The 12,831-nt window shown below is 34.0% G+C and overlaps 1 protein-coding gene across 1 annotated transcript; it reads right to left on the bottom strand.

Moving 5' to 3' along the window:
- Window positions 1-11,033: 11,033 nt before the first annotated feature.
- LOC100022905 (olfactory receptor 14A2-like) lies at window positions 11,034-12,252 on the bottom strand. The gene has a single exon (XM_001374568.3). The coding sequence runs from the start codon at window positions 12,250-12,252 to the stop codon at window positions 11,323-11,325; it is 930 nt and encodes a 309-aa protein (XP_001374605.2). The 3' UTR covers window positions 11,034-11,322.
- Window positions 12,253-12,831: the final 579 nt, after the last annotated feature.

Genomic DNA, 12,831 nt, shown 5'->3' with positions numbered 1-12,831 from the left:
AAACAAGACACTGTGGTGAAAACATTTTCTGAGGTCACAATTTACTCATCCACTCTTATATCTACTACAATTTAAGTCTTCCACTATTTTAATCACTACAGTTTACCACACCCAACTAGTTTAATTGCCTCAGTTTATGGCAGACAACTATTTTAAATGCCACATGGCCAACTGAAGATCCACATTGGAACCACAATGTTGCATTAGATCACACAAAACTAAACCAGGCCAGAGAAGCATTATTGACAGCCATCAGAGCATGCTCTGATAGACCTGAAAAATGGTCAAAATTTGAAAGAACCCAACAAGAAATTGATGAAACTCCCTCCCAGTTTATGGACAGACTTATTGACATAGGGAATACATATATGGACCTTGATTTATCCAGAGAAAGAGACATTAGGCAAATACATAGGCAATTCATTGAGAATTGTTGTTCAGTGGTAAAAGACTACTTTAAAACTAGCTTTCCTAATTGGGACTCTATGGACCTTGAAGAATTGAGGAGAGTAGCAACCTATGTTTATAAGGGTTGTGTAAAAAGACCTGAGGAACACAATACATTAGTGGAAGACTTAAAGAAAGATATTGAAATGTTAAAGAGACATTTGAAAAATAATGGAGAGACTATAGCCCCTTTGCGGGAATTCAGGAATAAATCAGTAACCTGCCACTTCTGTGAGAAGAAGGGCCACAGAATGATGGAATGTAGAACCTTTCTCAAGATTATTAGAGGGAATACACAGTTTAATAACAACTTTAGAAATAATAACTATAGAAATGATGATAATAATCATAGAAACCAGAATTTTAGAAATTTTAGCAATTATAATAATAACTATAGAAATAACTATAATGACTAGAAATAAGAACTTTAGAAACCAGAATTATCGAAATAGGAATTGGGAAAATAATGAAAGTGAGCCAAATGAAGAAAATGATAATATCTAACAATATATAAGAAATGGTGCTCGTCCAAAAAATAGTTGAGGTGCTAATGACCTCAGAGGGGTGCCCTTCAAGGGGGTGCCCAAGGAATTTCCCAAACATAATGAAGGTGGTTCTTCTTAGAGACTATTGATTTTGTTGATATTAATTAACCTTTTTCAGTTTTATCTCCCCTCCAAATAATAGGAAAGAATGAACAAAGAGCTTAAAACTATGATTGGAAAATTATGCACTGAGACACATTTAAAATGTCCTGAAATTCTCCCTATGGCCCTATTTTATCTTTGAAGCAGGCCTAGAGGAGAACTATACATCTCACCATTTGGGATGCTTTTTGGACATCTGCCTATAAACCTTTCTCTCCTGTATATACATCACTATTAGGAGGAGATACTACTATTGCTTCCTATAGTAGTAGTAGTCTCTCGGTAACTGAGGATGACGATTGACTTTGTGTATTTTTGTGCACAAAGACACTTGTGCGTGAAGATTTAAGTGGAAAAGTCAATGCACAGAGACAGTCTCACTCTCTCGGCATTGGAAGCCTGGGCCCAGTGGCACGAAAAATCGTTACACTTGGAGACTTCCTCAGCTGCATTGGATGGCCATGTTGTCTTTTGTGCTCCAACACGCCCTGAGCACTCCACAGTGCCTTGCTGCATCGCCATCTCAGCCGTTGAACCTTCTTGTTGGTTTCTTCTGCCTGTTCCGCTGAAGCAGTCTTCACATGCTGGGTGAGCAAAGCCCTGGCTCACCAGGGGTCAATGACCTGATGGCTACCCTCACAAGGTTTAGCCTGTCTGTCGAAGCCATTGCTCAGGGTGTGGCCGCTGCCGCATGCTAGCAGCTACTGGGAGCCACAAGGGAGAGCTGGGTGTCAGGTGAGGGTCAGAGGCTGGAGAAGTGCCCTAAGAGGGCACGACAAGCCCTCCATACCAAAGATACTGCCCCTCCCTAAGCACCCCATTCACCCCATTTTTTGCTTCCAATATACAGGAATTACAGCACAAACTACATGAACTTCATGAATCTGGAGCTACAGTACAAGCTGGACCTCTAGACTTTTCTCTTCATGACCTGAACCCAGCAGACAAAGTGTATATTAAGAATTTCAAGCATACTGGAGCAACTCAGCCTTTGTGGGAAGGACCATTCCAAATATTGTTAACTACTCCAACATCTATAAAGGTTTGAGAGGACTCTTGGATTCACTGCTCACATGTGAAGAAAGCATCTTCTGTTGAGACTGATTGACTGTACCCTATCATATGCATTGGAGATAATAATCCATTGACAAGTGGATGCTGTTTTTCAAATATACATTGAATTACTGATGTTTTCCTTATTTTTATTATTTCTTTTCTTTTATTTTGATTAGAATAATTGATTTTTTCCTTTTTTTTCATTTCTTGTACTAAAGGTACATACAATTAATATTTTCTTTTACAGTAATACAAGTTTAATATATAGCAAGTATATATATACATATGTATATATACTTGCTATAATGTCAATGCATACCCAAAAGCTTATATGGGAACCTGCCATTTATTGATAAAATGTTATGAGACTGTGATTAATGTTTGTATCTGATTCCAGAAAAAGGGATAAAAAACAAAGAACACAGACAACCTTTCATCTTTTTTCACTTGAAAGCTCTCTTAGTGAACATATATATCTATAAATTTTTTTCTGTTTTTATTGTTAAAGTATTTCCCCATATTTTCATATTTTGTTTTCTTTCTCTCTCTTCTACCCTACCCCCTCCTGGATCCAATAAGCATTTCCATTGGGTTATACAAATGTTACCACTTGATATCTATTTCCATATTATTCCTTTTTGCAATTGAATAGTCTTTTAAAAACAAAACCACAAATTATATGTCTATATAAACAAATAAGTTATTTGTTTTTCTTCTGGGTTTCTACTCCCATTGTTCTTTCTCTGGATGTGGATAGTATTCTTTCTCATAAGTCCCTTGGGATTGTCTTGTATTAGCAAAGTCCATTATGTTGTATTGTTCCACAATGTTTTACTTTCTGTGTACAATGTTCTCTTAGTTCTGCTCATTTCATTCTGTATCAGTTCCGGGAGGTTCTTTCAGTTCATATAGAAATCCTTCAGTTCATCATTCCTTACAGCATTCCTTACATTCCATTACCATCAGCTACCACATTTTACTCAGCCATTCCCTAGTTGAGGGATACCCCTATTCCCCATTTTCAAAATTTTTGGCCCACAAAGAGTACAACTCCTAATATTTTTGTGCAAATATTTTTCATTATTATCTGTTTAAGGCACAAACCTAGTTGTGGTATGAGCCTATACTATCTTATGAACTTCTATTAGTGTTACTATCATCGTAAACAAGAGGCATTCATTTGTATTAAACCAACATCCAAGAATCCAAACCTGTCTCTAGTTAATAATTTAGGTAGATCTCATCATTACCCAAATTATTTTTTTCCCTTCTGCATGGGTAAAGCACCACCTGCTTCCCTATGTGCTTTATGGCAATGCTTTTTGGGTTCCTTCTGATAATACTATTAGTGTCCATGAGATACCTGGAATAATTTGGAAATAATTCCCATTTTGACAACATTTGGGCAATTTTCTGGTGTGTGTTCAGGAATGTGTCTCAAGAAGAAATCAATTCCTCTCATGATTGTAAGAGTGCATCAAACCCTGTGAGCATAACCAAATTCACCTAATGCCCCACCTTTTCAAATGTACAATATTCAGTCTTTTTAAAAAACTATTTTTTCAGTAAATATTCCCAATTCCATGTAAACATTTTCAGCATTCAATCAAAATGATTGAGTTCTAAATTTTCTCCCAAGCCCTTCCCAGTGTAAGAGGAACAAGGTGTTTTTTTTTTTTTAATAAAAAGGTTGGACTGGATTATTCAAGAATAGAGTTGCCAGGAATTTAATTCATTCTAAAGAGACATTTACAAAATATAGAAAGAGTGAAGTAAGAAAATCAGAGAGAGCATAGGGTAAGATATCTAGCTTAAGCATTAAGTAATTTACTCTGACCCCAGACTCAAAACCAGGCAGGAGAGTTTAGTCCTTAACCTGAGAGGCCTTGGCCCTTTTACCTGAGGACCTGGGTATACAGGGAGCCTCTCTAAAGAGGATAGGTTTCTCCTGAGGCTATTCTCTTCAGAAAATCCAGGTAAGGAGTCAGCTTTTTCACTCATCACATGATCAAATCTGATAATCTAAATGAAAATGATGGATATTTAAAGACATCTACATTGCCCACATTAATAAAAAGGTGCAATAGAATGGTTTACCAATCCTATCATGGGAAAAGTAAATTGAACAAGCTATCAATTAATTTTCTTAGAAATAAACTCCAGAATCAGATGGATTCATAAATAAATTCTACCAAATATCCAAAGAAAAATCAATTTAATTAGTCTATAAACTATTTGGATAAATAGCTGGTTAATGCCAAATTCTATTATTTCATAAATATAGCATTGATACCTAAACCAGGATGAACAAAAAAAGAGAAAGAAAATTATAGACCAATCTCTCTAAGGAATATTGATGCAAAAATTTTAAACAAAATACAAAGAAAGAAATTACAGTAATATATAAAAAGGATCATACATTGAGACTCAATGGGTTTTAATACCAGGAATACAGGTATGATTCAGTATTTGAACAACTCTTAGCATAATTGACTATATTAACAACAAAATCATATGATTATTTCAATAAATACAAAAAAGCTCTCGACAAAATACACCACCAATTCCTTTTGAAGATACTAGAGGACATTGGAGTAAATGGAATATTCCTCAAAATTATAAATTGCATCTATCTGTAACTAGCAGCAAATAATATCTATAATTTGGATAAGCTATAAGGGTTCCCAATAAAATCATGAGTGTAACAAGGTTTTCTGTTATCTCCACTTTTTTCAATATTGTACTAGAAATATTGGGTATTGCAATAAGATAAGATGAAATTGAAGTAATTAGAATAAAAATGAGGAAATAAAGCTAGGAAACCTTGCAGGTCATATGAGGGTTTACCTCAGGAATCCTAAAGAATCCCTCCCCAACTAATCAAAACAATTAACTTTAGCAAAATTTCAGGATATAAAATAAATCCACAGTAACCAACTATTTATTCTACCAAAAAAGTCCTAAAACAAGAGATAGAAAGAGAAATCCCATTTAAAACAACTATAAACTATATGAAATATGTTGAAGCCCACCTGACAAGACAAATCCATGTGATTACAACTACAAAACATTTTTCTTAGAAATAAAGTCTGATCTAAAAATTGGAAAAAATGTTACTTCTTCATGTGTTGGCTGAGCCAATATAATAAAAATGACTATTTTCCTGTTTTAATTTACTTATTCAGTATCATACTAATCAAATTACTGAAAAATTATCTCATAAAGCCAGAAAAAATATCAAAATTCATCTGGAAGCATAAAAGATACAGAATTATCAAGTGAATAAATGAAATAAAATAGAAAAAAATGGCTTAGCTATACTGAATGTCAGACTATATTATAAAGTTGCTATCATCAAAACAATCTGGTGGTAATTAAGAAGTAGAGTGGATGAGTAATGGAATAGATTAGGCACTCACCATACATTGGGATGTGACTGTAGTAACCTAGTATTTTGGAAGAATTCACTATTCAATAAAAACTGCTAGGAAACATGGAAAATGATATGGCAGAAATTAGGCATAGACCAATGACACATGCCATACATGATTTACAAATAAAGGGTGATACAATCATTTTTAGGGGAGCAGAAAACAATTTACTTGTCATATATGTGTATATATATGTGTGTGTATGCACACATATACACAAACAGAGAAGAATGTAGAAGTTTATGAGATGTAAAATAGGGAACTTTGGCTACATTAAATTAAAAGGGTTTTGCACAAATAAAAGCAGAAGACAAACAATAAACTGGGAAAATTATTATAGCAAATTTTTCTGACAAAAGCTTAATTTTTCAGATAAATAGAGAACTGAGCCAAATTTTTGAGAATACAGAGCATTTCCTAATTGATAAATCATCAAAGGGTGAAGAACAGGCAATTCTCAGGTGGAGAAATTAAAACTATCTTTAGCCATATGAAAAAAGAACTCCAAATGACTATTGATTAATATGTTAAATTTAAATACACACACAAATAAAAATAACTCTATGGTATCACCTCACACCCATCAGACTGGTTTAACATGACATAAAAGGAAAATGAGAAATGTTGGAGATGTGGAAAAATTAGAACACACATAAACTGGTTTGGAGAACAGTCTGTAACCATGTTCAGAGGGTTATTAAACTGTATATCCTTTGATTTAGCAAAACCACTACTAGGTTTGTATCCCAGAGCGATTAAAGTTAGGGGAAAGAACCTAACTGTATAAAATACTTATAACAACTTTTTGTTGTGGCAAAGAAGTGGAAAATGAAAAAATATCCATCAATTGAGAAATGGCTGAACAAGTTATTGTATATGATTGTAATACAATACTCTTGCTCCTTAAGTAATGAGAAAGAAGCGGATCACAAAAAATACCTTCAAAGATTTATATGAAGTGATACCAACTGACATGAGCAGAACCTGGAGAATGACTTAAACAATAACAATAATATATGAAGATAAACTGTGAATGACTTATCTATTATCAAGAATGTAAGGATCTTGGATAACTCCCAAGTTCTCATGTCAAAACAGTATATCCACTGCATGCAGACTTGAAAATACCAATCTTTATTTCTTTCAAGAATTCTTTCCTACTGTCAGGAATATGAATCTTTTTTTTACAACATGATGAATGTGTAAATATGTAAAATATGATAATATATTAAATAATATATTAAATTGATAATATATTAAATATATTAAATTAGTGCAAAGTATAACAGAGTTGACTTTGTATACCAATTTCCTATTGAAAAGTCTCTACAAGAGTTTTATTGAGATGAACTATATAGTAAAGCAATTACTAAATTCTTAGTATATTCCATGCACTATGGTTATTAGACATTCAAATACTCGAATCCTTTTAAAACATTTAATGTTAATTTTCTTTTCTTTTTAAATTTTAGGTTTGAATTCTTTTACTTCCTCCCACCCCTCCACTACTCAATGAAAAGGCAGCCACTATGTAATAAATTATACTTGTGAAATCATGTAAAGCATATTTCCATATATTTTGATTAAAATAGGTCTTGCAAGGTTTTTATGAAAGTTTTCTTCTCATCATTTCTTATAGTACAACACATCCTTAAATTTTTTTAGACTACTCTTTTCTGACATACCTTTGTTGCTTCCCTTCCTTCCTTCTCCTTAACCTTATCCTTCTCTCTTTCCCCTTTTTTACTCCTCTTAACCCCAATTTCTTCTTTCCCTTCTCTGTTCTTCCACATGAAGTAACATTATCATGAAGGGGAATATTTTGTGAAACACATATTCATGTATTAATAATAATTTCCCCAGTATAGAAGAACTTTTATTGCTGTCCCAGCTGAGCTGAATGTTTGTGTTTTATTATCAGAAATGATTGAAATTACATGTTATACCAAAAACTAACCAACTAAGTTAGTTTTCATTTTGTTGAATTAAAAGTTGCCTTATTGTGTTTAAGGTATATTTTATTCTTTTAAATTTGCTGATAACCAAAGATACATCTAGAGGAATATAAATTTTTGGGTGTGTTCTCATATATTCTAACCCCAAAGTTAAATGACTATGAATTAGTAAAACTTTTAGAGTATTTGTGAATTAATCATAACTTTGTTTTTCCTCCCTGAATATGGTATAGATGAAGCAAATGTGTATTTGCTCTGATATTACATTTATATGTGTGACCTGGACAAGAGTTTGAAATCTTATGAAAAAGAATCATAAAAAGTTCTACCTTTGCAGTGGGAAAGAAAGAAGTTTTAAGGTACAGGTAAATTAGTATGAGTCTACATATTCCATATGTAAATCTAAAAGTAAATGTAAAAATAATTGAAAAAAATTCCAAATTATTGTCAATATAACTCTTTTAACAACCAGTGGGTTAGGAGAATTTGAAACTTTGGCATTACATAAAAACAAACAAACAAACAAACCAAAATCCCCAGTCTTCTTTTCAGAATTTGAACTGCTACTCTAGAGAAAAGTTTTGAATCAGAAACTTGAAGTATCAGATTCAACATTTTTAATTTTGAAAAGTAAACAGTTTTTAGGCTTAAGGCCTTTAACTGACCTGAAATGTTAACAATATAATTCTAAAATCAGTGAAAGAAATACTATACTCATACTCAGGAGAATGAGACCTGAATTCTTTTGCAATGATCAATGATAGATCTGGTGTCCTCTTGATACTCAGCTCTTCATTTGAGGCTTGTAGCAACACCACCTTATCATGTAATTCTAAAGACAATGTAGTAACCCATGGGTTAAGTACCTGGCCAGTCCTAAAATATAGTATCCACTCTTCCCTCTCTAATCTCCATCCTTCCATTCCTCTTTCTTCTCTGTTCCTCTTCTTTCACCTCCCTCTTCCATTCTCTTCTCTTCCCTTTCCTGTTCCTTGTCTCTTCTTTTCCTTTTATTAATCTCTCTCTCTCTCTCTCTCTGAGAACAAATTAAAAAAGAAAAACCAAAGCTGTCAGAACATACATACATACATACATACATACATACATACATACTACGGCCAAAATAAATGACCAGGTTGACCATATTCCCCCAATACGTATTTTTATGTAGTTTAAGTTTATGACCTCTTCTATAAGAAATCAGTGGGATTATCCCATTTTCATTTTTTTTTTGATTTGTAGTTTATCAGGCTGTTCATAAGGGATCTATTTTTGAGCCAAAAATCTTAGATAGGAGGCTCAAACAAAGAGAAAAAGGTTATCATTAGTCATTAAAAAATTAATCATTAGCTAGCATTTATGTTGCCCTTTGAAATTTGAAAATGTTTTGCATATGCTATTTCATTTGATTCTGCCAATAAAAATATTAGTATTATTATCTTCATTTGACAAATGAAGAAAGTGAGGTGAAGAGGAGTTATAAGTGACTTGTCCAGGGCCATACATTTTGTAAATTCTGAGACAGTATTTGACCTACTTCTAGTGATCCATCCATGATACATCTATATACTTATCTATCATATTTATCTACCACTCACTAAGGATTGGAAGGCCTCTCATCTATGACTTTGGCTATATACTTAAATGAATCAGACTTCAAACTATTTCTATGGTTTTTTCTAGGTTTCTATGCCTCTATTTGACTTTACTCATCTAATCATAAAACTCTGGGGAAATCTCTCACATAAAATATATGAATGGGCTCCCAAAATGCTTTCATCTAGAAAATATCTTCATTGAACAGTATGGATATCATTATAAATATTTTAGTTTATTTTCTCAAACCAAAGGAAGTTCTCAGGACACAGAGAAACTCAAATATGTTCACAAAAAGGAGCAGAACAAGCACTGTAAAAGATATCAAATGAATTACACTCATTATATTCTTCCTCCAAAGGAAGAGACCCTTTGTGTCATTGCTGAACTAGTATTCCCTGTCATATAGGATGTGAGCAACTTCTGAGGTCTACAATGTCAGGCCAGCCATGGTTTCATTTGGGCTTTCTTGAGTTAAGAAAAAATCAAGTGATTGTCTTCTGCTTTGAGAAGCTCTTCTCCTTCTAGCTTACTGGCATTCAAGGTTACCTCCTGGGCAAGAAACAGTATTTGCTCAAAGTTTTTCATTGCTGGTCTGTGCACAGGGAAGAAAAAAACAAGAACCAGAGAACACTAGTAGGCACTCTTGTTCTGTTTTGTAAGTATATTTTAGTGCTGCCATGTAGTTGCGTTAGTTGCACTAGGGAATGAGAAGGGGAGAAGAAAAGGATCTCCAATTTACGTTTAAGCTTGTGAAGAAGTAAAGGGATACAATAATATGTCATATTTTTTCCAAAGAAGTTTCCATAAAGGAGTTGGAACCACTTTGCTCACTCTTCTTAAAGACCACAGTGTGAGTAGCTAGTCATTCTCAACACATTTGAACAGCTATGTGTACCAAAGACCCTATACGAAGTTGTTGCATCCCAGCACCACTCGTGCCTTTCAAGAAATGGACCTTTATCGTCTAGAAAAAAATGTAGGGGGCAGCTGGGTAGCTCAGTGGATTGAGAGCCAGGCCTAGAGAGGGGAAGGTCCTAGGTTCAAATCTGTCCTCATACACTTCATAGGTGTGACTCTGGGCAAGTCACTTGGCCACCATTGCCAAGCCCTTACCAATCTTCTGCCTTGGAACCAATTCATTTTAGTGATTCCAAGATGGAAGGTAAGGGTTCATAAAAAATTGTCAAAATATATGGTGGTATTTATAAGGTAGAAATTGGATTAATTAGAATTTGACATCTATATGTTCTGGTGGTTTTCTGATTCCTTTTTAAATGTGGAAGTATAATTAATTGACTTTATGGAAAGAACACTGCTCTTATAAAAAATTTATTTGTACATTTATTTGAAATTTTAAAATTGTTTGAAAAATAATTTACTTGAAGTTCCTCACATTAAACATTTACTTTTGAGGCAGGTCTGTGAGGTAGTTGTAGAGTTAGTTTTAACATCAGGAATTTAGGTTTAAATTTTGTTTCTGACAAATATTAATTTTTTGACTATACACAAGACATTTAAGTTCTCACTTCCTCCCATAACTCTCTAAGACTACATTGATGAATACATAACAAGTTACATATTTAATAATTAATAAATATGTTAATATTTATATTATGTTAATATGTTAATAAATAAAAATAATAAAAATAAAAATTAATAACAAATTCCTCATCAGGGTTTACTTACCTTCTGGACAAAAGGAAAAAAAAGTGAATTGAGAGTTTTTTACTTAATATTTATCTGTTCAATATGATTTACTGGGGAATTAATTAAGCTTTGTAACAAAAAACTTGTACTTTAGTTAAGACTGACCAAGTCTTTCTTTTTTTTTTTTTGAGCAAGTTATTTATCCTCTGGGAGAAACAGTTTCCTAAACTCATACTTAGTATATTTATAGTTAGTGTAAGATGAGATAGTAGGAGACTGCAAAAGCACATTAAACAAAAGAAAGATTGAAACATATAAAGTATTAATATATTTTGAGTATTTATGTATGCATATATGCTTTGAAAACCATTTATTAATAATGTATGGGTGCTCTAAGAGGCAGCATTTCATATCTAATGACACAGACCCAAGGAAACAAAGATAGAATTCAAGCCAGTAAGCACAGAAAAAGCACAGCTGATTTCTTTTTCAGTAAAGCCAAACCACAATTTTGGAAAAAAAAGATTATAGCATTCATCTCTATGAGATATGTTTTCGGGTTATTAGCTTTCTCAGAGAAGTCTTCATGTCCTTGTTTCTTAAGCTATAGATGACAGGGTTCAGAGTTGGGGGAACTACAGCATAGAACATAGACAACAACAGGTCAATAACTGAGTCAGATTGCTGAGGTGGCTTTAGATAAACTATGACTGCGGTTGTGATAAAGACCATGAGAACAGTGAGGTGGGGGATGCAAGTGGAGAAGGCTTTTGAGCGACCCTCTGTGGTTGGAATCTTCAGCACAGTTGAGAAGATGGGCCCATAAGATATAGTTATGGAAATAAAGCAGAGAATCCCATAAGCAACACCCATAGCCAAAGTCACATCTACGCCAATGTGTACATCAGAGCAGGATAGTCTAAGTAATGAAGGGACATCACAAAAGAATTGATGGATCTCCTTGGAATGACAGAAAGGCAAAGTGAATGTCGTAGCTGAGTACAGAGTTCCAAACAAAATTCCAACAAACCAGGGAACAGCTGCCATCTTCACACAAAGTCCCCTGGTCATGATGACTTCATAGTGCAGGGGCAGACAGATGGCCACATAGCGGTCATAGGACATCACTGTGAGGAGAAACAACTCAGATGCTCCAAATAAAATGACTAAAAAGAGCTGTAAAACACACCCCATGAAGGAGATAGAACGACTGTTGCTCAGGGAGTTTGTGATAGATTTAGGGAGTGTGGTGGAAATAAAGCAAAGATCTAAAAAGGACAGGTTCTTCAGGAAGAAGTACATGGGAGAGTGAAGGTGTTCATCTAGAGATATGAGGGTGAAGATGACCAAGTTGCCCATCAGAGACATCAGGTAGATCAGCAAGAAGAGTATGGCATGTAAGACCTGCAGCTCCCAAGATTTGGAGAAGCCCATGAGGAGGAATCCTGTCACTAGAGTGAGGTTGGCCATTTTCTGGGAGTTCTTGCAACTGTACAGAGAAAAGAAGCAGGTATCAGATAAGGAGGAGCTCTGGCTATATGGAGACTGAGTCAGGTCTACTCTGTGAACGTTTATAAATCACAGAGTCTCACTCCTCTTTGGTTTTGCCATTTCTTTAATGAGGAGATGAAACTATTAGAGTACCAACATTATGCCCTTGAATTTGTTATTTTTTAAATATATTTTGATACAAATGTATAATATGGAAATATTTTGCCTGATAATACACATATAATCCAGACTGAACTGCTTGTCAACTCTGGGAGGGGAAAGGGAAAAAGGAAGGAGACAATATAGATCAGATGACTTCAGAAGACATATGTGGAAATTTGTCATTAAAATAAAAATAAAGACAATTTTCAAACTTCCATATTAAAAATAAATATATTTTGAAAACTATATTCCTTTCTATGTCTTAAAAAAAACTATCTAGTCCAGGTGAGAGAATGGAGTGAGAGAGCAAGAAAAGTGCAAAGAGAAGCTGGGTGAAAAGCACAAGGTCTTGACTGGAATGGAAAGGAGAAGGATTCTGAAAAACAATGGAAAACC

Source organism: Monodelphis domestica, chromosome 2, assembly GCF_027887165.1.
Source record: "Monodelphis domestica isolate mMonDom1 chromosome 2, mMonDom1.pri, whole genome shotgun sequence".
NCBI lineage: Eukaryota > Metazoa > Chordata > Mammalia > Didelphimorphia > Didelphidae > Monodelphis > Monodelphis domestica.
The sequence above is the reverse complement of the archived record's forward strand: the minus strand, read 5'-3'. Positions and strand labels throughout refer to the sequence as shown.